This window comes from Entelurus aequoreus, linkage group LG11 (assembly GCF_033978785.1).
Source record: "Entelurus aequoreus isolate RoL-2023_Sb linkage group LG11, RoL_Eaeq_v1.1, whole genome shotgun sequence".
Lineage (NCBI taxonomy): Eukaryota > Metazoa > Chordata > Actinopteri > Syngnathiformes > Syngnathidae > Entelurus > Entelurus aequoreus.
The window spans coordinates 4797012-4821011 of record NC_084741.1 but is presented as its reverse complement, the minus strand read 5'-3'; the positions used below and the strand labels follow the sequence as shown (position 1 = coordinate 4821011).

At 39.8% G+C, this 24000-nt stretch overlaps 1 protein-coding gene across 2 annotated transcripts in view; it reads right to left on the bottom strand.

Moving 5' to 3' along the window:
• The window catches only part of LOC133659706 (uncharacterized), a 51606-nt gene that overhangs the window by 10233 nt on the left and 17373 nt on the right, over positions 1 to 24000 (bottom strand). Inside the window, exons 2-3 of one of the 2 annotated variants that reach the window (XM_062062310.1) lie at positions 16079 to 16156; positions 14246 to 14391 (exon numbers count right to left, since the gene is read on the bottom strand). In XM_062062310.1, the coding sequence (XP_061918294.1) occupies positions 14246 to 14391; positions 16079 to 16156 (224 nt within the window). The remainder of the gene's footprint in view (positions 1 to 14245; positions 14392 to 16078; positions 16157 to 24000) is intronic. The other variant, XM_062062311.1, reaches the window with a different exon arrangement.

Below are 24000 nucleotides of genomic sequence, written 5' to 3'. Positions count from 1 at the left end.
TGGGCCTGGTACGTAGAGGTTCTTTGACCATTTTTGGCGGGAGAACTCCTGTCGTATAAAAGATCTTTGACTAACACATTTTGCAGTCAGTCATAAAAACCGCAAAGTGGTCGTGGCACAGAAGATCTTTGACTAGCTTTTTGTCGATCAGTTCTTCAAAACAGAGGATCTTTGACTACTGGTTTTTTTTGCAGTCAGTCCTAAAGACCGTCGAGTAGTCCTGGCATATAGAAGATCTTTGACTCGCTTTTCTAGTAGTAGGTTCTTAAAAACAGCAAATTCGTCCTGGCATGAAAAGGATCTTGACTAGCGTTTTTTTGTGGGAGGTCCTTAAAAGCAGGTAGGGGTCTTGGCACTTAGAGGATATTTGACTTTAATTTTTGTAGTCATTTCCAAAGAACCACAAAGTGGTCCTGGAATATATAGGATCTTTGACTACACTTTGAGCCGTCAGTATTTGAAAATAGGAATGTGGGCCTGGTACGTAGAGGATCTTTGACCATTTTTGGTGGGGGAACTCCTGTCGTATAAAAGATCTTTGACTAACACATTTTGCAGTCAGTCATAAAAACCGCAAAGTGGTCATGGCACAGAAGATCTTTGACTAGCTTTTTGTCGGTCAGTTCTTCAAAACAGAGGATCTTTGACTAGTGTTTTTTTTTTGCAGTCAGTCCTAAAGACCGTCGAGTAGTCCTGGCATATAGAAGATCTTTGACTCGCTTTTCTAGTAGTAGGTTCTTAAAAACAGCAAATTTGTCCTGGCATGAAAAGGATCTTGACTAGCGTTTTTTTGTGGGAGGTCCTTAAAAGCAGGTAGGGGTCTTGGCACTTAGAGGATATTTGACTTTAATTGTTGTAGTCATTTCCAAAGAACCACAAAGTGGTCCTGGAATATAGAGGATCTTTGACTACACTTTGAGCCGTCAGTTTTTGAAAATAGGAATGTGGGCCTGGTACGTAGAGGATCTTTGACCATTTTTGGCGGGAGAACTCCTGTCGTATAAAAGATCTTTGACTAACACATTTTGTAGTCAGTCATAAAAAACGCAAAGTGGTCGTGGCACAGAAGATCTTTGACTAGCTTTTTGTCGATCAGTTCTTCAAAACAGAGGATCTTTGACTACTGTTTTTTTTTGCAGTCAGTCCTAAAGACCGTCGAGTAGTCCTGGCATATAGAAGATCTTTGACTCGCTTTTCTAGTAGTAGTTTCTTAAAAACAGCAAATTTGTCCTGGCATGAAAAGGATCTTGACTAGCGTTTTTTTGTGGGAGGTCCTTAAAAGCAGGTAGGGGTCTTGGCACTTAGAGGATATTTGACTTTAATTTTTGTAGTCATTTCCAAAGAACCACAAAGTGGTCCTGGAATATAGAGGATCTTTGACTACACTTTGAGCCGTCAGTCTTTGAACATAGGAATGTGGGCCTGGTACGTTGAGGATCTTTGACCATTTTTGGTGGGAGAACTCCTGTCGTATAAAAGATCTTTGACTAACACATTTTGCAGTCAGTCATAAAAACCGCAAAGTGGTCGTGGTACAGAAGATCTTTTACAAGCTTTTTGTCGATCAGTTCTTCAAAACAGAGGATCTTTGACTAGTGGTTTTTTTTGCAGTCAGTCCTAAAGACCGTCGAGTAGTCCTGGCATATAGAAGATCTTTGACTCGCTTTTCTAGTAGTAGTTTCTTAAAAACAGCAAATTTGTCCTGGCATGAAAAGGATCTTGACTAGCGTTTTTTTTGTGGGAGGTCCTTAAAAGCAGGTAGGGGTCTTGGCACTTAGAGGATATTTGACTTTAATTTTTGTAGTCATTTCCAAAGAACCACAAAGTGGTCCTGGAATATAGAGGATCTTTGACTACACTTTGAGCCGTCAGTCTTTGAACATAGGAATGTGGGCCTGGTACGTTGAGGATCTTTGACCATTTTTGGTGGGAGAACTCCTGTCGTATAAAAGATCTTTGACTAACACATTTTGCAGTCAGTCATAAAAACCGCAAAGTGGTCGTGGTACAGAAGATCTTTTACAAGCTTTTTGTCGATCAGTTCTTCAAAACAGAGGATCTTTGACTAGTGGTTTTTTTTGCAGTCAGTCCTAAAGACCGTCGAGTAGTCCTGGCATATAGAAGATCTTTGACTCGCTTTTCTAGTAGTAGTTTCTTAAAAACAGCAAATTTGTCCTGGCATGAAAAGGATCTTGACTAGCGTTTTTTTGTGGGAGGTCCTTAAAAGCAGGTAGGGGTCTTGGCACTTAGAGGATATTTGACTTTAATTTTTGTAGTCATTTCCAAAGAACCACAAAGTGGTCCTGGAATATAGAGGATCTTTGACTACACTTTGAGCCGGCAGTATTTGAAAATAGGAATGTGGGCCTGGTACGTAGAGGATCTTTGACCATTTTTGGTGGGAGAACTCCTGTCGTATAAAAGATCTTTGACTAACACATTTTGCAGTCAGTCATAAAAACCGCAAAGTGGTCGTGGCACAGAAGATCTTTTACAAGCTTTTTGTCGATCAGTTCTTCAAAACAGAGGATCTTTGACTAGTGTTTTTTTTTGCAGTCAGTCCTAAAGACCGTCGAGTAGTCCTGGCACATAGAAGATCTTTGACTCGCTTTTCTAGTAGTAGGTTCTTAAAAACAGCAAATTTGTCCTGGCATGAAAAGGATCTTGACTAGCGTTTTTTTGTGGGAGGTCCTTAAAAGCAGGTAGGGGTCTTGGCACTTAGAGGATATTTGACTTTAATTTTTGTAGTCATTTCCAAAGAACCACAAAGTGGTCCTGGAATATAGAGGATCTTTGACTACACTTTGAGCCGTCAGTTTTTGAAAATAGGAATGTGGGCCTGGTACGTAGAGGATCTTTGACCATTTTTGGTGGGAGAACTCCTGTCGTATAAAAGATCTTTGACTGACACATTCTGCAGTCAGTCATAAAAACCGCAAAGTGGTCGTGGCACAGAAGATCTTTTACAAGCTTTTTGTCGATCAGTTCTTCAAAACAGAGGATCTTTGACTACTGTTTTTTTTGCAGTCAGTCCTAAAGACCGTCGAGTAGTCCTGGCATATAGAAGATCTTTGACTCGCTTTTCTAGTAGTAGTTTCTTAAAAACAGCAAATTTGTCCTGGCATGAAAAGGATCTTGACTAGCGTTTTTTTGTGGGAGGTCCTTAAAAGCAGGTTAGGGGTCTTGGCATATACAGGATCTTTGACTAACAATTTGAGCCGTCAGTCTTTGAAAATAGGAATGTGGGCCTGGTACGTAGAGGATCTTTGACCATTTTTGGTGGGAGAACTCCTGTCGTATAAAAGATCTTTGACTAACACATTTTGCAGTCAGTCATAAAAACCGCAAAGTGGTCGTGGCACAGAAGATCTTTGACTAGCTTTTTGTCGGTCAGTCCTTCAAAACAGAGGATCTTTGACTACTGTTTTTTTTGCAGTCAGTCCTAAAGACCGTCGAGTAGTCCTGGCACATAGAAGATCTTTGACTCGCTTTTCTAGTAGTAGTTTCTTAAAAACAGCAAATTCGTCCTGGCATGAAAAGGATCTTGACTAGCGTTTTTTTGTGGGAGGTCTTTAAAAGCAGGTAGGGGTCTTGGCACTTAGAGGATATTTGACTTTAATTTTTGTAGTCATTTCCAAAGAACCACAAAGTGGTCCTGGAATATAGATTATCTTTGACTACACTTTGAGCCGTCAGTTTTTGAAAATAGGAATGTGGGCCTGGTACGTAGAGGATCTTTGACCATTTTTGGTGGGAGAACTCCTGTCGTATAAAAGATCTTTGACTAACACATTTTGCAGTCAGTCATAAAAACCGCAAAGTGGTCGTGGCACAGAAGATCTTTGACTAGCTTTTTGTCGATCAGTTCTTCAAAACAGAGGATCTTTGACTAGTGTTTTTTTTTTGCAGTCAGTCCTAAAGACCGTCGAGTAGTCCTGGCATATAGAAGATCTTTGACTCGCTTTTTCGTAGTAGGTTCTTGAAAACAGCAAATTCGTCCTGGCATGAAAAGGATCTTGACTAGCGTTTTTTTTGTGGGAGGTCTTTAAAAGCAGGTAGGGGTCTTGGCACTTAGAGGATATTTGACTTTAATTTTTGTAGTCATTTCCAAAGAACCACAAAGTGGTCCTGGAATATAGAGGATCTTTGACTACACTTTGAGCCGTCAGTTTTTGAAAAAAGGAATGTGGGCCTGGTACGTAGAGGATCTTTGACCACTTTTGGCGGGAGAACTCCTGTCGTATAAAAGATCTTTGACTAACACATTTTGCAGTCAGTTATAAAAACTGCAAAGTGGTCGTGGCACAGAAGATCTTTGACTAGCTTTTTGTCGATCAGTTCTTCAAAGCAGAGGATCTTTGACTACTGTTTTTATTTTTGCAGTCAGTCCTAAAGACCGTCGAGTAGTCCTGGCACATAGAAGATCTTTGACTCGCTTTTCTAGTAGTAGTTTCTTAAAAACAGCAAATTTGTCCTGGCATGAAAAGGATCTTGACTAGCGTTTTTTTGTGGGAGGTCCTTAAAAGCAGGTAGGGGTCTTGGCACTTAGAGGATCTTTGACTTTAATTTTTGTAGTCATTTCCAAAGAACCACAAAGTGGTCCTGGAATATAGAGGATCTTTGACTACACTTTGAGCCGTCAGTTTTTGAAAATAGGAATGTGGGCTTGGTACGTAGAGGATCTTTGACCATTTTTGGTGGGAGAACTCCTGTCGTATAAAAGATCTTTTTTTTTTTTTTTTTTTTTGACTAAAACATTTTGCAGTCAGTCATAAAAACTGCAAAGTGGTCGTGGCACAGAAGATCTTTGACTAGCTTTTTGTCGGTCAGTTCTTCAAAACAGAGGATCTTTGACTACTGTTTTTTTTTGCAGTCAGTCCTAAAGACCGTCGAGTAGTCCTGGCATATAGAAGATCTTTGACTCGCTTTTCTAGTAGTAGTTTCTTAAAAACAGCAAATTTGTCCTGGCATGAAAAGGATCTTGACTAGCGTTTTTTTTGTGGGAGGTCCTTAAAAGCAGGTAGGGGTCTTGGCACTAAGAGGATATTTGACTTTAATTGTTGTAGTCATTTCCAAAGAACCACAAAGTGGTCCTGGAATATAGAGGATCTTTGACTACACTTTGAGCCGTCAGTTTTTGAAAATAGGAATGTGGGCCTGGTACGTAGAGGATCTTTGACCACTTTTGGCGGGAGAACTCCTGTCGTATAAAAGATCTTTGACTAACACATTTTGCAGTCAGTCATAAAAACCGCAAAGTGGTCGTGGCACAGAAGATCTTTGACTAGCTTTTTGTCGATCAGTTCTTCAAAACAGAGGATCTTTGACTAGTGTTTTTTTTGCAGTCAGTCCTAAAGACCGTCGAGCAGTCCTGGCATATAGAAGATCTTTGACTCGCTTTTCTAGTAGTAGTTTCTTAAAAACAGCAAATTCGTCCTGGCATGAAAAGGATCTTGACTAGCGTTTTTTTTGTGGGAGGTCCTTAAAAGCAGGTAGGGGTCTTGGCACTTAGAGGATATTTGACTTTAATTTTTGTAGTCATTTCCAAAGAACCACAAAGTGGTCCTGGAATATAGAGGATCTTTGACTACACTTTGAGCCGTCAGTATTTGAAAATGGGAATGTGGGCCTGGTACTTAGAGGATCTTTGACCATTTTTGGCGGGAGAACTTCTGTCGTATAAAAGATCTTTGATTAACACATTTTGCAGTCAGTCATAAAAACCGCAAAGTGGTCGTGGCACAGAAGATCTTTGACTAGCTTTTTGTCGGTCAGTCCTTCAAAACAGAGGATCTTTGACTACTGTTTTTATTTTTTCAGTCAGTCCTAAAGACGGTCGAGTAGTCCTGGCATATAGAAGATCTTTGACTCGCTTTTCCGTAGTAGGTTCTTAAAAAGAGCAAATTCGTTCTGGCATGAAAAGGATCTTGACTGGCGTTTTTTTGTGGGAGGTCCTTAAAAGCAGGTAGGGGTCTTGGCACTTAGAGGATATTTGACTTTAATTTTTGTAGTCATTTCCAAAGAACCACAAAGTGGTCCTGGAATATAGAGGATCTTTGACTAGACTTTGAGCCGTCAGTTTTTGAAAATAGGAATGTGGGCCTGGTACGTAGAGGATCTTTGACCATTTTTGGTGGGAGAACTCCTGTCGTATAAAAGATCTTTTTTTTTTTTTTTTTTTTGTTGTTGTTTTTTTTTGACTAACACATTTTGCAGTCAGTCATAAAAACTGCAAAGTGGTCGTGGCACAGAAGATCTTTGACTAGCTTTTTGTCGGTCAGTCCTTCAAAGCAGAGGATCTTTGACTACTCACTCATACAAGCTAAATTTTTTTTTTTTTTTTTTTTTTTTTTTTTTTTTTTAGAATTGTGCAACTCGTCTAAAATAGCAGCCGCCATGTTTCATGAGAGCTGATATTTTGATCACTTCCTGTGCTGAAAATGTCCTTCTGTGGCTGGGAGTACTTTCTAGAAGCAGTAATCACAGAGCACGTTGGCAGCAAAGTGTGCAATGAAGTCATCACAACTAGCAGATTAAAGAGGGCGACTGGGCCTGACGGTATATTTAGCAACGTAAACAACGGCACGGAGTGCTTGCCGTCCACGCTCCGCCGCAACAAAAAATGGAGCCGAGTGGAGAGAAATTCTCCTCGCTGTGGTAAACGATCACTTCTCAGGTAGCGTCTCGTTTTGGGAAGAATGGAATGGCCGACAGCGACGATGAAAAATCACGTGACTCCATCACATTCAGTACTATACCGCCTCTAAAAAGTACCCATTTTTTTTATTCATTTTTTACGGGCATGATGTGACATTGCTGGTTTTACAAGCAGATGAGCATGTTCGGCAGCGCACGCACACAGAGCACTTACAAGCAGACACAGTGTGTAGACAGGAAAGGGAGAATGGACACATTTTGGTGTAAAAAGTAAAGGTAAAGGTGAAGTTATAACACTGAAACACCCTCAGGAAGAGCTGCTTTAAGACACAGCTGGCTGAGATCGGCACTAGGACCCCCTCGTGACCCCGAAAGGGACAAGCGGTAGAAAATAGCCTAGTGGTTAGAGTGCCCGCCCTGAGATGGGTAGGTTGTGAGTTCAAACCCCGGGCCGAGTCATACCAAAGACTATAAAAATGGGAGCCATTACCTCCCTGCTTGGCACTCAGCATCAAGGCTTGGAATTGGGGGTTAAATCAGCAAAAATGATTCCCGGGCGTGGCCACCGCTGCTGCTCACTACTCCCCTCACCTCCAAGGGTGTGAGTTGTGATGGACAATCTCACCACACCTAGTGTGTGTGTGACAATCATTGGTACTTTACCTTTTTTTTTAAATTACTAAAGTAAGTTTCTTACAAGTAGCATTATCACTGGAGGACGAGGAATATCCAAACATGCTTCACTACACACCGTAGGAGGATACAATAGCTCACCGGCGTCACAATGTAAACAAATTTCAACGGGTGGATCTACACCTGACATCCACTGTAATGATACCAAGTACAGGAGTGGATTTAGTCGATACTACTATGATTACATTGATATCATTGATAGCTATCGTATCCTCCTACGGTGTGTACTGAAGCATGTTTAGCTATTCCTCGTCCTCCAGTGATAATGATACTTGTAAGAATCGTACTTTACTTGTCGCCATGGAGACCAGGATTAGTGATTTAGAAGTAGCTAAAACACTGTGGATTGCAGATGCCATGTTTTAAAGCACCTCTTCCTGAGGGTCCATCCATTTTCTACCGCTTGTCCCTTTTTGGGGTCGCGGGGGGTGGGGGGTGCTGGAGCCTATCTCAGCTGCATCCGGGCGGAAGGCGGGGTACACCCTGGACCAACCTATCCCCAGGTGCATGTCTTTGGAAGTGGGAGGGGCCTATCCCCAGGTGCATGTCTTTGGAAGTGGGAGGGGCCTATCCCCAGGTGCATGTCTTTGGAAGTGGGAGGGGCCTATCCCCAGGTGCATGTCTCTGGAAGTGGGAGGGGCCTATCCCCGGGTGCATGTCTTTGGAAGTGGGAGGGGCCTATCCTCGGGTGCATGTCTTTGGAAGTGGGAGGGGCCTATCCCCAGGTGCATGTCTTTGGAGGTGGGCCTATCCCCGGGTGCATGTCTTTGGAAGTGGGAGGGGCCTATCCCCAGGTGCATGTCTTTGGAGGTGGGAGGGGCCTATCCCCAGGTGCATGTCTTTGGATGTGGGAGGGGCCTATCCCTAGATGCATGTCTTTGGAAGTGGGAGGGGCCTATCCCTGGGCGCATGTCTTTGGAAGTGGGAGGGGCCTATCCCTAGGTGCATGTCTTTGGAGGTGGGAGGGGCCTATCCCCAGGTGCATGTCTTTGGAAGTGGGAGGGGCCTATCCCAGAACATGCAAACTCCACACAGAAAGATCAGGATTGAACTCAGGACCTTGGTATTGTGAGGCACATGCACTAACCCCTGTGCCACCGTGCTGCCCCTTCCTGAGGGCCTTTCAGTGTTTTACAAATTGACCTCCATATTATTCCATCTCTGACATTTCCTGAAAGTTTCATGGAAATGCGCTCATAACTTTTGGCGTTCTTGTCTGCTAGCAAAGGCTGTATTGAGTTGTTGTGTGCTAGCAAAGGCTGTATTGAGTTGTTGTCTGCTAGCAGAGGCTGTATTGAGTTGTTGTCTGCTAGCAAAGGCTGTATTGACAGATTTATTTGGGGGAAGGACTCATGAATGATTAAAAATGGTGCAAGATCAGACAAGGTCCTGGAATGTGTTGTGTTCCCCTCCCAACAACTCCCTAAATCACAATTCTGTGTTGAAACACACAAAAAAAACAACACTTTATGAGGAAATCTAGTGATTCACGACCAAGATTTACGGCGGCGGTTCACTTCTTGCTTCAGTTCCTAAAACCTGAGCTTGCACAAGTTGCATTTTTGTTGGCTAAAGTTCCCATTTTGATGAGAGAACGCCAGTGAATGAGAGGAAAAGCTTCAAGTTGAGTTGACAAGGCGCCCGATAAGCCCGAGTGAGGCCGCTACTTTGGGGAAGTTACCCCCGTGAAAACAGACTCTTCAGCCTCCCTCACATGGATAAACACTCTCTGACACGCGGCTGTGTCGGCAGGACCCCGGAGAGCAGAGAGAAGCAACGAGAGGGCGGAAGGCGGCAGAGGACTTTAAAGGGAGATAAGGAAAGGAGTCGACAGGAAGTGTTTGTGTTGGCCCGCCTCCTGCTTACATCGCAATGCTGCAAAGACTAACTCTTGATGGGGTTTGACGCTGACATTCCCACTTGACCGAGGAGGGAGCGACTGGTGAGGCCTGGGAGGATTATTTGTGGCATGTTGTGCACACCCCAAGAGCAGGGAAGTTGGCACCTTGTGTCAATGGTCAATAAAAAGAGAGTAAAATCCTTTTCAACTTATATTCAATTAAATAGACTGCAAAAAGTGAAATCTAAGTAAGATTGTATTGTATTGTATATATACAAGTGTTGCTTTTTTTAAAATCCTGCACTACCATGAGCTTATGTAAAGAAAGTTCGTTCTTATCTGTGCTGTAAAGTTCAAATTTGAATGACAAAAAAAAGGAAGTCTAAGTCTAAGATGAAATATCTCAAATAAAGGTGATATTTGATTATTTTCTGTCTGATCAGATAATTCCCTCATAATGTTGACAAAATAATATGTATATTATTAAAGGCCTACTGAAAGCCACTACTAGCGACCACGCAGTCTGATAGTTTATATATCAATGATGAAATCTTAACATTATAACACATGCTAATACGGCCGGGTTAACTTATAAAGTGACATTTTAAATTTGCCGCTAAACTTCCGGTTCGAAACGCCTCTGAGGATGACGTATGCGCGTGACGTAGACCGGGGAACACGGGTATGCCTTCCGCATTGAAGCCAATACGAAAAAGCTCTGTTTTCATTTCATAATTCCACAGTATTCTGGACATCTGTGTTGGTGAATCTGTTGCAATCATGTTCATTGCATTATGGAGAAAGAAGCTGAGCAAGCAAAGAAGAAAGTTGTCGGTGCGAAATGGACGTATTTTTCGAACGTAGTCAGCAACAACAGTACACAGCCGGCGCTTCTTTGTTTACATTCCCGAAAGATGCAGTCAAGATGGAAGAACTCGGATAACAGAGACTCTAACCAGGAGGACATTTGACTTTGATACACAGACGCCTGTAGAGAACTGGGACAACACAGACTCTTACCAGGATTACTTTGATTTGGATGACAAAGACGCAGACGTGCTACTGTGAGTATGCAGCTTTGGCTTCTAAACATTTGATCGCTTGACCGTATGTGCGCAACTTTTTTTTGCGTATGTACGTAACTTTTTTAAAATATATAAGCTTTATGAACCTTGGGTTAGGTGAACGGTCTTTTGGGCTGAGTGATTGTGTGTGTTGATCAGGTGTTTGAATTGTATTGGCGTGTTCTATGGAGCTAGGAGCTAGCAGAGGAGCTAGGAGCTAGCATAACAAACACGCAGGTGTTTTTATGCAGGATTAATTTGTGGCATATTAAATATAAGCCTGGTTGTGTTGTGGCTAATAGAGTAAATATATGTCTTGTGTTTATTTACTGTTGTAGTCATTCCCAGCTGAATATCAGGTCACCCCCGGCTCTCACAGCATCTTCCCTATCTGAATAGCTTCAACTCCCCACTAGTCCTTCACTTGCACTTTCCTCATCCACAAATCTTTCATCCTCGCTCAAATTAATGGGGAAATTGTCGCTTTCTCGGTCCGAATCTCTCTCACTTCATGCGGCCATCATTGTAAACAATAGGGAACTTTGCGTATATGTTCAACTGACTACGTCACGCTACTTCCGGTAGGGGCAAGCCTTTTTTTTATCAGATACCAAAAGTTGCAATCTTTATCGTCGTTGTTCTATACTAAATCCTTTCAGCAAAAATATGGCAATATCGCGAAATAATCAAGTATGACACATAGAATAGATCTGCTATCCCCATTTAAATTAAAAAAATTCATTTCAGTAGGCCTTTAAATAAGTAATCATAATATAATTGACTTAAAGGCCTACTGAAATGACTGCAAAAAGTGAAATCTAAGTAAGACTGTATTGTATTGTATATACAAGTATTGCTTTTTTTTTTATCCTGCACTACCATGAGCTTATGTAAAGAAAGTTCGTTCTTATCTGTGCTGTAAAGTTCAAATTTGAATGACAAAAAAAAGGAAGTCTAAGTCTAAGATGAAATATCTCAAATAAGGGTGATATTTGCTTATTTTCTGTCTGATCAGATAATTCCCTCATAATGTTGACAAAATAATATGTATATTATTAAATAAGTAATCATAATATAATTGACTTAAAGGCCTACTGAAATGATTTTTTTTTTTAATTTAAACGGGATTAGCAGATCCATTCTATGTGTCATACTTGATCATTTCGCGATATTGCCATATTTTTGCTGAAAGGATTTAGTAGAGAAAATCGAAAGATAAAGTTCGCAACTTTTGCTCGCTGATAAAAAAAAAAAGCCTTGTAGCGTGACGTCACAGGAGCTAGTATTCCTCACAATTCCCCGTTGTTTACAATGGAGCGAGAGAGATTCGGAGCGACAAAGCGACGATTACCCCATTCATTTTAGCGAGGATGAAAGATTTGTGGATGAGGAACGTTACAGTGAAGGACTTGAGAGGCAGTGATGGACGTATCTTTTTTCGCTCTGACCGTAACTTAGGTACAAGCTGGCTCATTGGATTCCACACTCTCTCCTTTTTCTATTGTGGATCACGGATTTGTATTTTAAACCACCTCGGATACTATATCCTCTTGAAAATGAGAGTCGAGCACGTGAAATGGACATTTAAAGTGACTTTTATCTCCACGACAATACATCGGCGACACACTTTAGCTACTGAGCTAACGTGATAGCATCGTTCTCAAATGAAGATAGAAACAAAAGAAATAAACCCCTGACTGGAAGGATAGACAGAAGATCAACAATACTATTAAACCATGTACATGTAACTACACGGTTAAAAATTCTCAGCCTGGTAAGGCTTAACAATGCTGTTGCTAACGACGCTAAGGCTAATTTAGCAACTTAGCAACCGGACCTCACAGAACTATGCTAAAAACATTAGCGCTCCACCTACGCCAGCCAGCCCTCATCTTCCCATCAACAGCCGTGCTCACCTGCGTTCCAGCGATCGACGGCGCGACGAAGGACTTCATCCGTGGGTTTGGCGGCTAGCATCGGCTAGGCGTCTGCTATCAGGGTAAGTAGTCCTTGTTGTGTTGCTGTAAGTATTGTACTTAGCCGCTAAGACACCGATCGATCCCACCTACAACGTTCTTCTTTGCAGCCTCCATTGTTCATTAAACAAATTGCAAAAGATTCACCAACACAGATGTCCAGAATACTGTAGAATTTTGTCGAAGAAAAGAGGTTTTTGTATCGGGTCCGATGGGGTACAACCACTTCCGTGGATTTTGTGACGTCACGCGCATAAATCATATCCAAAGGAGTTTTTCAACCGGAAGTGTGGCGGGAATTTTAAAATGTCACTTTATAAGTTAACCCGGCCGTATAGGCATGTGTTGCAATGTTAAGATTTCATCATTGATATATAAACTATCAGACTGCGTGGTTGCTAGTAGTGGCTTTCAGTAGGCCTTTAAGCTTACTTAGATTTCAGTTTTTGCAGTGCAGAGACTTTTTATGGTGGCCTCCACACTGCAAAAAGTGAAATCTAAGAAAGATTAAAAATGTCAAATAAGGGTGATATTTGCTTATTTTCTTTCTGATAAGATCATTCTTCTCACTAAGCAGGTTTTATGTTAGTTTTTTACTTGTTTTAAGTGTCCTAAATGATCACAGTAAGATATTACAGCTTGTTGCTGAGATTTGATGAGCTATATTGAGTAAAACATGCTTGAAACTAGAATATCAAGTGTTGCAAAGCTGTGTCATCAACACTCACAAGTAGAAAACTACTTTTTTAAAGTCTTCATTTCTTACTTCAAGCATGAAATAAAAAATCATGACTTTGACACAATTGTGTCTCATAATTAAAACAGATGACAGCCAAATGGACTTTGCTGTTTTATTTCCAATGAAACAATAGAAAACAGGTACTCATATAGTAGTACAGTTGGTACAGTACAGTAAACTGACAGTTCATATTTAAACATTTAACATTTCAATTAATTTCGAACAGAAATAGTTCATGCACATTCAGATAAATTCCTCAAAATTACCATTAAAAAAATGTTGTCCGGGGTTCCGGGCTGTATATATGCGCACTAATTGACTGAAAAAGCACGCACTTGGCGTGATGATGTCATGTTATCCATGGAAAAATGCATTTTTAGACCATATGATTTGCCTGAGCGGCTAGGAGACCCCGAGAGTAACAAGCGCTTGCCTTGTTGCCTTTCCATTAAGAACAATAAAATAGTTTTTAGTACAAGTTTGCTGGTTTCAAGAAATGTAATGCCGGGCGCATATCATTATGTCAAGATAATGGCACTAGCATTTTCAACAGAGAAAAAAAGGTCTCTTTTTTTTTCTACCAAGAAAAGTGAAGTTAGAAGTTAATTATGTTTATATAGCGCTTTTCTCTAATGACTCAAAGCACTTTACATGAGAAAAATATAAAACGTACACATTTATTTCAAATTTTACCTTCCTGACTATAATTCCTTCAGCGATCAAGGCAGAAAGGAAAGGAAATGTCCAACACAAGCATGGAAAAGAATGTAAACAAAATTCAAAAAAATCCCATTAAACACTTAATAACCTCTCAAAGTTAAGGAGCAAAAATAAGGAATACATGAATGCTTCATAAAGTGTAACAAAATGGTGCAAAGTGTGAAAATGTAAACATTGAAAAACCTGAGAAAAAAATACTTTCTGCAGCCTTAGTGCTAGGAAGTTATGGCTGTGCTCTAAAGGGTGAGGGCAGCTAAGGTGGTGTGGTATTACTGATTACGAGCGCCTTGGTCCGTTTTTAAAAAACATTTTAAAAAAAGTGCACTTGTTATTAGTGAGAATATACTTATTTTAAGCTATTTTGGGGTTCATTGAGGTTAGCTAATTTGACTTGTTTCGTAAAGTCTTGACAAGCCACATTTTCTTGTTCTATTGAATGAGAAGGCGTGTCCAAACTTTTGGCCTGTACTTCATATGTCCGCCCTGAGATGGGTAGGTTGTGAGTTCAAACCCCGGCCGAGTCATACCAAAGACTATAAAAAATAGGAGCCATTACCTCCCCTGCTTGGCACTCAGCATCAAGGCTTGGAATTGGGGGTAAATGGTGGAACGTCTCCAAGATTGTCCAGCCCAGAGGGATGATTTGCGTTCTTGTTGGGGGGAGATTGCCAGGGCAAAGGTTGGAAGTGCGACGTGATGTATCTGTGGGAGGAGATGCCAGAGAGTTAGTGCTCCTGTTTCCTGTCCACTATTTCTGTTATGGCTCACTAGTCAAGAGGCCTTGGATGACGGAGACCGCGATTGACGGTCGCCCTCAGCCTTGTGGGTTAGTCATAACTTGTTTCTGGGCAAAGCAGCAGCAGGAATAAAACAAAAGGAGTCCTTCATGCTAAGAGCAGCAAGTATTCGACTGGCTTCAATGAAGGTGTTCATCAGTCATGACACTTCACCCTCACATTCCTACGTTGGCCCTCATTCTTAGCCGGTAAGAAATGGCAACAAAGACCATTAAAGGCCTACTGAAATGAATTTTTTTTATTTAAACGGGAATAGCAGATCCATTCTATGTGTCATACTTGATCATTTCGCGATATTGCCATATTTTTAGCTAGCCTAAATAGTATGTTAGCATCAATTAGCTTGCAGTCACGGATTGACCAAATATGCCTGATAAGCACTCCAGCAAATCAATAACATCAACAAAGCTCACCTTTGTGCCTTAAGGCACAGCATAAAATGTTTGGTGGACAAATTGACAGAAAGAAGGAGTGGCATAAAACACGTCTGTCTGTGGCAGCGTCGGAGAAAGTTGCGCATGTAAACAAACTGCGATGGGGAGGGAGGGTTTTTGGGTCGGTGCACTAACTGTAAGTGTGTCTTGTGTTTTTTTTATGTTCATTTAATAATTTAGAAAAAAACTAAAAAAAACTGCGATGAGTTCAAGGATCGCTGAAATGAGTAGGACAAAATGGTGCTTGCCAAATACTCTCATCAGTGAAGCATGTATAACAAACAGTGGGATTTCTAACTATTAGGGAGGTTTGTGTCATGTTTGTTCTCCTACAGGAAATATATTAAAACAAAAAAATATTTTTTTCCTTAAAGGCCTACTGAAATTATTTTTATTTATTTAAACGGAAATAGCAGATCCATTCTATGTGTCATACTTGATCATTTTGCGATATTGCCATATTTTTAGCTAGCCTAAATAGTATGTTAGCATCAATTAGCTTGCAGTCATGGATTGACCAAATATGCCTGATAAGCACTCCAGCAAATCAATAACATCAACAAAGCTCACCTTTGTGCCTTAAGGCACAGCATAAAATGTTTGGTGGACAAATTGACACAAAGAAGGAGTGGCATAAAACACGTCTGTCTGTGGCAGCGTCGGAGAAAGTTGCGCATGTAAACAAACTGCGATGGGGAGGGAGGGTTTTTGGGTCGGTGCACTAACTGTAAGTGTGTCTTGTGTTTTTTTTATGTTCATTTAATAATTTAGAAAAAAACTAAAAAAAACTGCGATGAGTTTAAGGATCGCTGAAATGAGTAGGACAAAATGGTGCTTGCCAAATACTCTCATCAGTGAAGCATGTACAACAAACAGTGGGATTTCTAACTATTAGGGAGGTTTGTGTCATGTTTGTTCTACAGGAAATATATTTTAAAAAAAAATATTTTTTTTCCTTAAAGGCCTACTGAAATTTTTTTTTTAAATTTAAACGGGAATAGCAGATCCATTCTATGTGTCATACTTGATCATTTCGCGATATTGCCATATTTTTAGCTAGCCTAAATAGTATGTTAGCATCAATTAGCTTGCAGTCATGGATTGACCAAATATGCCTGATAAGCACTCCAGCAAGTCAATAACATCAACAAAGCTCACCTTTGTGCCTTAAGGCACAGCATAAAATGTTTGGTGGACAAATTGACACAAAGAAGGAGTGGCATAAAACACGTCTGTCTGTGGCAGCGTCGGAGAAAGTTGCGCATGTAAACAAACTGCGATGGGGAGGGAGGGTTTTTGGGTCGGTGCACTAACTGTAAGTGTGTCTTGTGCTTTTTTTATGTTCATTTAATAATTTAGAAAAAAACTAAAAAAAACTGCGATGAGTTCAAGGATCGCTGAAATGAGTAGGACAAAATGGTGCTTGCCAAATACTCTCATCAGTGAAGCATGTATAACAAACAGTGGGATTTCTAACTATTAGGGAGGTTTGTGTCATGTTTGTTCTCCTACAGGAAATATATTAAAACAAAAAAATGTTTTTTTTCCTTAAAGGCCTACTGAAATTATTTTTTTAAATTTAAACGGGAATAGCAGATCCATTCTATGTGTCATACTTGATCATTTCGCGATATTGCCATATTTTTAGCTAGCCTAAATAGCATGTTAGCATCAATTAGCTTGCAGTCACGGATTGACCAAATATGCCTGATAAGCACTCCAGCAAGTCAATAACATCAACAAAGCTCACCTTTGTGCCTTAAGGCACAGCATAAAATGTTTGGTGGACAAATTGACACAAAGAAGGAGTGGCATAAAACACGTCTGTCTGTGGCAGCGTCGGAGAAAGTTGCACATGTAAACAAACTGCGATGGGGAGGGAGGGTTTTTGGGTCGGTGCACTAACTGTAAGTGTGTCTTGTGTTTTTTTTATGTTCATTTAATAATTTAGAAAAAAAACTAAAAAAAACTGCGATGAGTTCAAGGATCGCTGAAATGAGTAGGACAAAATGGTGCTTGCCAAATACTCTCATCAGTGAAGCATGTATAACAAACAGTGGGATTTCTAACTATTAGGGAGGTTTGTGTCATGTTTGTTCTCCTACAGGAAATATATCAAAACAAAAAAATGTTTTTTTTCCTTAAAGGCCTACTGAAATTTTTTTTTAAAATTTAAACGGAAATAGCAGATCCATTCTATGTGTCATACTTGATCATTTCGCGATATTGCTATATCTTTAGCTAGTCTAAATAGCATGTTAGCATCAATTAGCTTGCAGTCATGGATTGACCAAATATGCCTGATAAGCACTCCAGCAAGTCAATAACATCAACAAAGCTCACCTTTGTGCCTTAATGCACAGCATAAAATGTTTGGTAGACAAATTGAGACAAAGAAGGAGTGGCATAAAACACGTCTGTCTGTGGCAGCGTCGGAGAAAGTTGCGCATGTAAACAAACTGCGATGGGGAGGGAGGGTTTTTGGGTCGGTGCACTAACTGTAAGTGTGTCTTGTGCTTTTTTTATGTTCATTTAATAATTTAGAAAAAAACTGCGATGAGTTCAAGGATCGCTGAAATGAGTAGGACAAAAAGGTGCTTGCCAAATACTCTCATCAGTGAAGCATGTATAACAAACAGTGGGATTTCTAACTATTAGGGAGGTTTGTGTCATGTTTGTTCTACAGGAAATATATTTTAAAAAAATATGTTTTTTTTCCTTAAAGGCCTACTGAAATTATTTTTTTTTATTTAAACGGAAATAGCAGATCCATTCTATGTGTCATACTTGATCATTTCGCGATATTGCCATATTTTTAGCTAGCCTAAATAGTATGTTAGCATCAATTAGCTTGCAGTCACGGATTGACCAAATATGCCTGATAAGCACTCCAGCAAATCAATAACATCAACAAAGCTCACCTTTGTGCCTTAAGGCACAGCATAAAATGTTTGGTGGACAAATTGACACAAAGAAGGAGTGGCATAAAACACGTCTGTCTGTGGCAGCGTCGGAGAAAGTTGCACATGTAAACAAACAGGAAATATATTAAAACAAAAAAATATATTTTTTCCTTAAAGGCCTACTGAAATTATTTTTTTTAATTTAAACGGGAATAGCAGATCCATTCTATGTGTCATACTTGATCATTTCGCGATATTGCCATATTTTTTGCTGAAAGGATTTAGTAGAGAAAATCGACGATAAAGTTCGCAACTTTTGCTTGCTGATAAAAAAAACCGGAAGTAGCGTGACGTCACAAGAGGTAGTGCTGCTCACAATTCCCCGTTGTTTACAATGGAGCGAGAGATATTAGGAGCGAGAAAGTGACGATTACCCCATTAATTTGAGCAAGGATGAAAGATTCGTGGATGAGGAACGTTACAGTGAAGGACTAGAGGGCAGTGCAGGACGTATCTTTTTTCGCTCTGACCGTAACTTAGGTACAAGCTGGCTCATTGGATTCCACACTCTCTCCTTTTTCTATTGTAGATCACGGATTTGTATTTTAAACCACCTGGGATACTATATCCTCTTGAAAATGACAGTCGAGCACGCGAAATGGACATTCAGTGCCTTTTATCTCCACGACAATACATCGGCGACACACTTAGCTACTGAGCTAACGTGATAGCATCATTTTCAAATGCAGATAGAAACAAAAGAAATAAACCCCTGACTGGAAGGATAGACAGAAGATCAACAATACTATTAAACCATGGACATGTAACTACACGGTTACATCAACACCCATCATCGACGAAGCTCTTAGTATGAGCTAACGTGATAGCATCTGTCTCAAATGCAGATAGAAACCAAATAAATAAATCCCTGACTGGAAGGATAGACAGAAGATCAACAATACTACTATCAGGAGACACCGAACCAAACACTGGACATGTAAATACACGGTTAATGTGTATTCGACGCCTGTCGAAGCCTAGCAATGCTGTTGCTAACGACGCTAACTTAACAACGGCACCTCGTCAGAGCTATGATAAAAACATTAGCGCTCCACCTACGCCAGCCAGCCCTCATCTGCTCATCAACACCCGTGCTCACCTGCGTTCCAGCGATCGACGATGCGGTCGGCGGCCCGGAGACGTAGGAAGTCAAGGTGAGTTCGCCGCTAGCGCGTCTTCTATCCAACAAAGTCCTCCTTGTTGTGTTGCTACAGCCAGCCGCTAATACACCGATCCCACCTACAACGTTCTTCTTCGCAGCCTCCATTGTTCATTAAACAAATTGCAAAAGATTCACCAACACAGATGTCCAGAATACTGTGGAATTTTGTCGAAGAAAACAGAGCTCTGTGTATTGTGTCCAAAAGGGTCCAAACACTTCCGTGGATCTCGCGACGTCACGCGCATACGTCATCCTCCAAAGGCGTTTTGAACCGGAAGTTTAGCGGGAATTTTAAAATGTCACTTTATAAGTTAACCCGGCCGTATTGGCATGTGTTGCAATGTTAAGATTTCATCATTGATATATAAACTATCAGACTGCGTGGTCACTAGTAGTGGCTTTCAGTAGGCCTTTAAGAAGAAAATGTCACAATTCACTGATCATTCTGCAGTAGGGTTGTCCCGGTACCAATATTTTGGTACCGGGGCCAAATATGTACAGTTTGGACACACCTTCTCCTCATTCAATGTGTTTTCTTTATTTTCATGACTGTTTACATTGTACATAGTACATCAAAACTATGAACATGTGGAGTTAATAACTGAAAACTGTCATGATCCGTGGTCCGGATCATGTTTTTGTTATTTTCTGTTAGTTTTAAGACTCCATTTAGTTCCTGTTTTTGCGCACCCTTGTTTATTTTAGTTACCATGGCGACCTATTAGTTTCACCTGCCTCTGGTGTTTGGGACGCACCTGCTCTAATCCAGAGACCATCATTTCAGCCTGCCTTTGCCAGTTAGTCGTCCTGGCGTCATTGCTTGTTTTCATGCGTTATCATAGTTCATGCTGCTCGTTTCAGGTCCGATTCCTTGGTTATGCTAGTTGTCATGCCACAGTCTCATGTTTGTTTCTTGCCATGCCATAGTTCATGCCAAGTGTTAACGTCTGTATTTTCCGCGTTAAGTTTTTTGTTCTTTAGCCTCTCATGCGTACGGCACGCTTTCCTTTTGTTTTTGTCTTTTGTGATGTGTAGGATTTTGAATAATTAAATATGTTCCTACCTTCAAGTCTGGTCCGGAATAGTCCGTTTGCATCCCGGGAGAAAAAAATCTCACAGTAAGCTGCGAAAAACCCCCCGTTACGACAAAAACATCTAGTTTCTTCAAAATAGCCACCCTTTGCTCTGATTACTGTCTTGCACACTCTTGGCATTCTCTCCATGAGCTTCAAGAGGTAGTCACCGGAAATGGTTTTCACTTATTATTATTATTATTATTAGCCTTTATTTAACCAGGTAAAATCCCATTGACTTCACAGGTGTCATAGTTGTGATGCCTTCTGGGACAATCTACAATGTAAATAGTCATGAAAATAGTCAAAAAGCTAACTTTTTGGCCTGTACTGTATATATATTTGTAATACTTTTCAAAATAAAGGGCACCACAAACAAGGCATTATTAGCTTTATTTTAACAACATTTTGTGATACATTAAACATGTTTCTCAAGGCAATCAAAGAACAATTTTAGTCCTTAAATAAAATAGTGAACATACTAGACAACTTGTCTTTTAGTAGTAAGTAAACAAACAAAGACTCCTAATTAGTCTGCTGACGTATGCAGTAACATATTGTGTCATGTATCATTAAAATGATGAGGGACAAGCTGTAGAAAATGATTGAATGGATTATTAATCCACTTGTTCATTTACTGTTAATATCTGCTTACTTTCTGTTTGAACATGTTCTATCTACACTTCTGTTCAAATGTAATAATCACTTATTCTTCTCTTCTTTGATACTTGACATTAGTTTTGGATGATACCACACATTTAGGTATCTTTATGTATAAACTAACTAACTTTGTGTATGGATCCGATACCAAGTAGTTCCAGGATCATACATTGGTCATATTCAAAGTAGGGATGTCCGATAATGGCTTTTTGCCGATATCCGATATTCCGATATTGTCCAACTCTTTAATTACCGATACCGATATCAACCGATACAGATACTGATATATACAGTTGTGGAATTAACACATTATTATGCCTAATTTGGACAACCAGGTATGGTGAAGATAAGGTCCTTTTTTTTTTTAAATTAATAAAATAAGATAAATAAATTAAAAACATTTTCTTGAATAAAAAAGAAAGTACAACAATATAAAATCAGTTACATAGAAACTAGTAATTAATGAAAATGAGTAAAATTAACTGTTAAAGGTTAGTACTATTAGTGGAGCAGCAGCACGCACAATCATGTGTGCTTACGGACTGTATCCCTTGCAGACTGTATTGATATATATTGATGTATAATGTAGGAACCACAATATTAATAACAGAAGGAAACAACCCTTTTGTGTGAATGAGTGTAAATGGGGGAGGGAGGTTTTTTGGCTTGGTGCACTAATTTTAAGTGTATCTTGTGTTTTTTATGTTGATTTAATTACAAAAAAAAAAAAAAAAAAAAAAACGATACCGATAATTAAAAAAAACGATACCGATAATTTCCGATATTACATTTTAAAGCATTTATCGGCCGATAACATCGGCCAGCCGATATTATCGGACATCTCTAATTCAAAGTCCTCATGTGTCCAGGGACGTATTTACTGACTTTATAAACATGATATAAACTTTAAAAAAACGAAAGAAGATTTTGTGACAATAAAAAAATGATCGATGTAATCATAGTAGTATCGACTAGATACGCTCCTGTACTTGGTATCATTACAGTGGATGTCAGGTGTAGATCCACCCATGGCATTTGTTTACATTGTGACGCCGGTAAGCTATTGTATCCTCCTACGGCATACTTGCCAACCCTCCCGTTTTTAGCGGGAGGGTTGGCCTCTCCCGACAAACTCCCGACAAACTCCCGACAAACTCCCGACAAACTATTCAGCCGGAGCTGGAGGCCACGCCCCCTCCAGCTCAATGCGGACCTGAGACTGAGTGGGGACAGCCTGGAGAAGTTAAACAGGACAATACTGCCATCTAATGGATAGCCATCGGAACACTGAAATTCAAGTATTTTTATTTTTTTTTCTATGTAAATAATAAAAAAAAAAAAAATAAATAAAAAATAAAAAAAAAAATATATATATATATATATATATATATATATATATATATATATATATATATATATATATATATATATATATATATATATATATATATATATATATATATATATATGTATGTGTGGGAAAAAATCACAAGACTATTTAATCTCTACAGGCCTGTTTCCCACACATACATATTACGCTCTACCACGGTATCGAGCACTATTTTTTGGATAATCTAATTAAGACATATATATATATATATATATATATATATATATATATATATATATATATATATATATATATATATATACCTAGAATTCACTGAAAGTCAAGTATTTCATACATATGTATATATATATATGAAATATATATGAAATATTCGAGTTGGTGAATTCTAGCTGTAAATAACCACGCCCCCAACCACGCCCATCGCCCCCCCCCCCCCCCGCCCCCCCCCCCCACACACACACACACACACACACACCAAGCCCTCCACCCCTACCCCCCACCTCCCGATATTGGAGGTCTCAAGGTTGGCAAGTATGTCCTACGGTGTGTAGTGAAGCATGTTTAGCTATTCCTCGTCCTCCAGTGATAATGCTACTTGTAGGAAACTTACTTTATTTGTCGCCATGGAGATGAGGATTTGTGATTTAGAAGTAGCTAAAACACTTATAACTTCACCTTTATCTTTACTTTTTACACCAAAATGCGTCCATTCTCCCTTTTCTGTCTACACACTGTGTCTGCTTGTAAGTACTCTGTGTGTGTGCGCTGCCCAACATGCTCCTCTGCTCGTAAACCAGCAATGACACGAGGTGACGACGACGGGGGTGGGTACTTTTTAGAGGTTGTATAGTACCGAATATGATGAATTAGTATCGCGGTACTATACTAGTACCGTGATACCGTACAACCCTAGTAGCAACACATTTATACCATTTAAATGGACGTGGCCAACTACTGGTTGGGCATGCAAACTACACATTGCAGCATTTTCTGTCCTTTGTTTCTCTGGCCTGACTTGTCATTTAGCCAGCGTGCCTCAGGTGGTTTCATTCGCGCTGAATCAAATGTCAAGTGTGCGTCCCGCAGAATAGCCCGGAGCGCATTTTTTTACTGCCATCGTTTGAAGTTCAAAGTGCGCCTTCATCTTTTTTTTTTTTGGGTCGTGCCAGATGTGACCTGGGCAAAACTGCTGAGCGAGCGCACCTCTCATGGCAATGAGGTAAGAGTTATGGGGGCCTTAGAGGGATTTAGGTGGAACACAAAGGGACAGAACACCTTAAAGGCCTACTGAAAGCCACTACTAGCGACCACGCAGTCTGATAGTTTATATATCAATGATGACATCTTAACATTGCAACACATGCCAATACGGTGTTAACTTATAAAGGGACATTTTAAATTTCCCGCTAAACTTCCGGTTCAAAACGCCTTTGGAGGATGACGTATGCGAAGGGCTACCAGTTTGATACACACTTAAATAAATTGCCAGAAATAGCCAATTTGCTCAATTTACCTTTAACTCTATGTTATTATTAATAATTAATGATATTTACACTTAATTGAACGGTTTAAAAGAGGAGAAAACACACAAAAAATGACAATTAAATTTTTAAACATAGTTTATGTTCAATTTCGACTCTTTAAAATTCAAAATTCAACCGAAAAAAAGAAGAGAAAAACTAGCTAATTCGAATCTTTTTGAAAAAAATTTGAAAAAATAATTTATGGAACATCATTAGTAATTTTTCCTGATTAAGATTAATTTTAGAATTTTGATGACATGTTTTAAATAGGTTAAAATCCAATCTACACTTTGTTAGAATATATAACAAATTGGACCAAGCTATATTTCTAACAAAGACAAATCATTA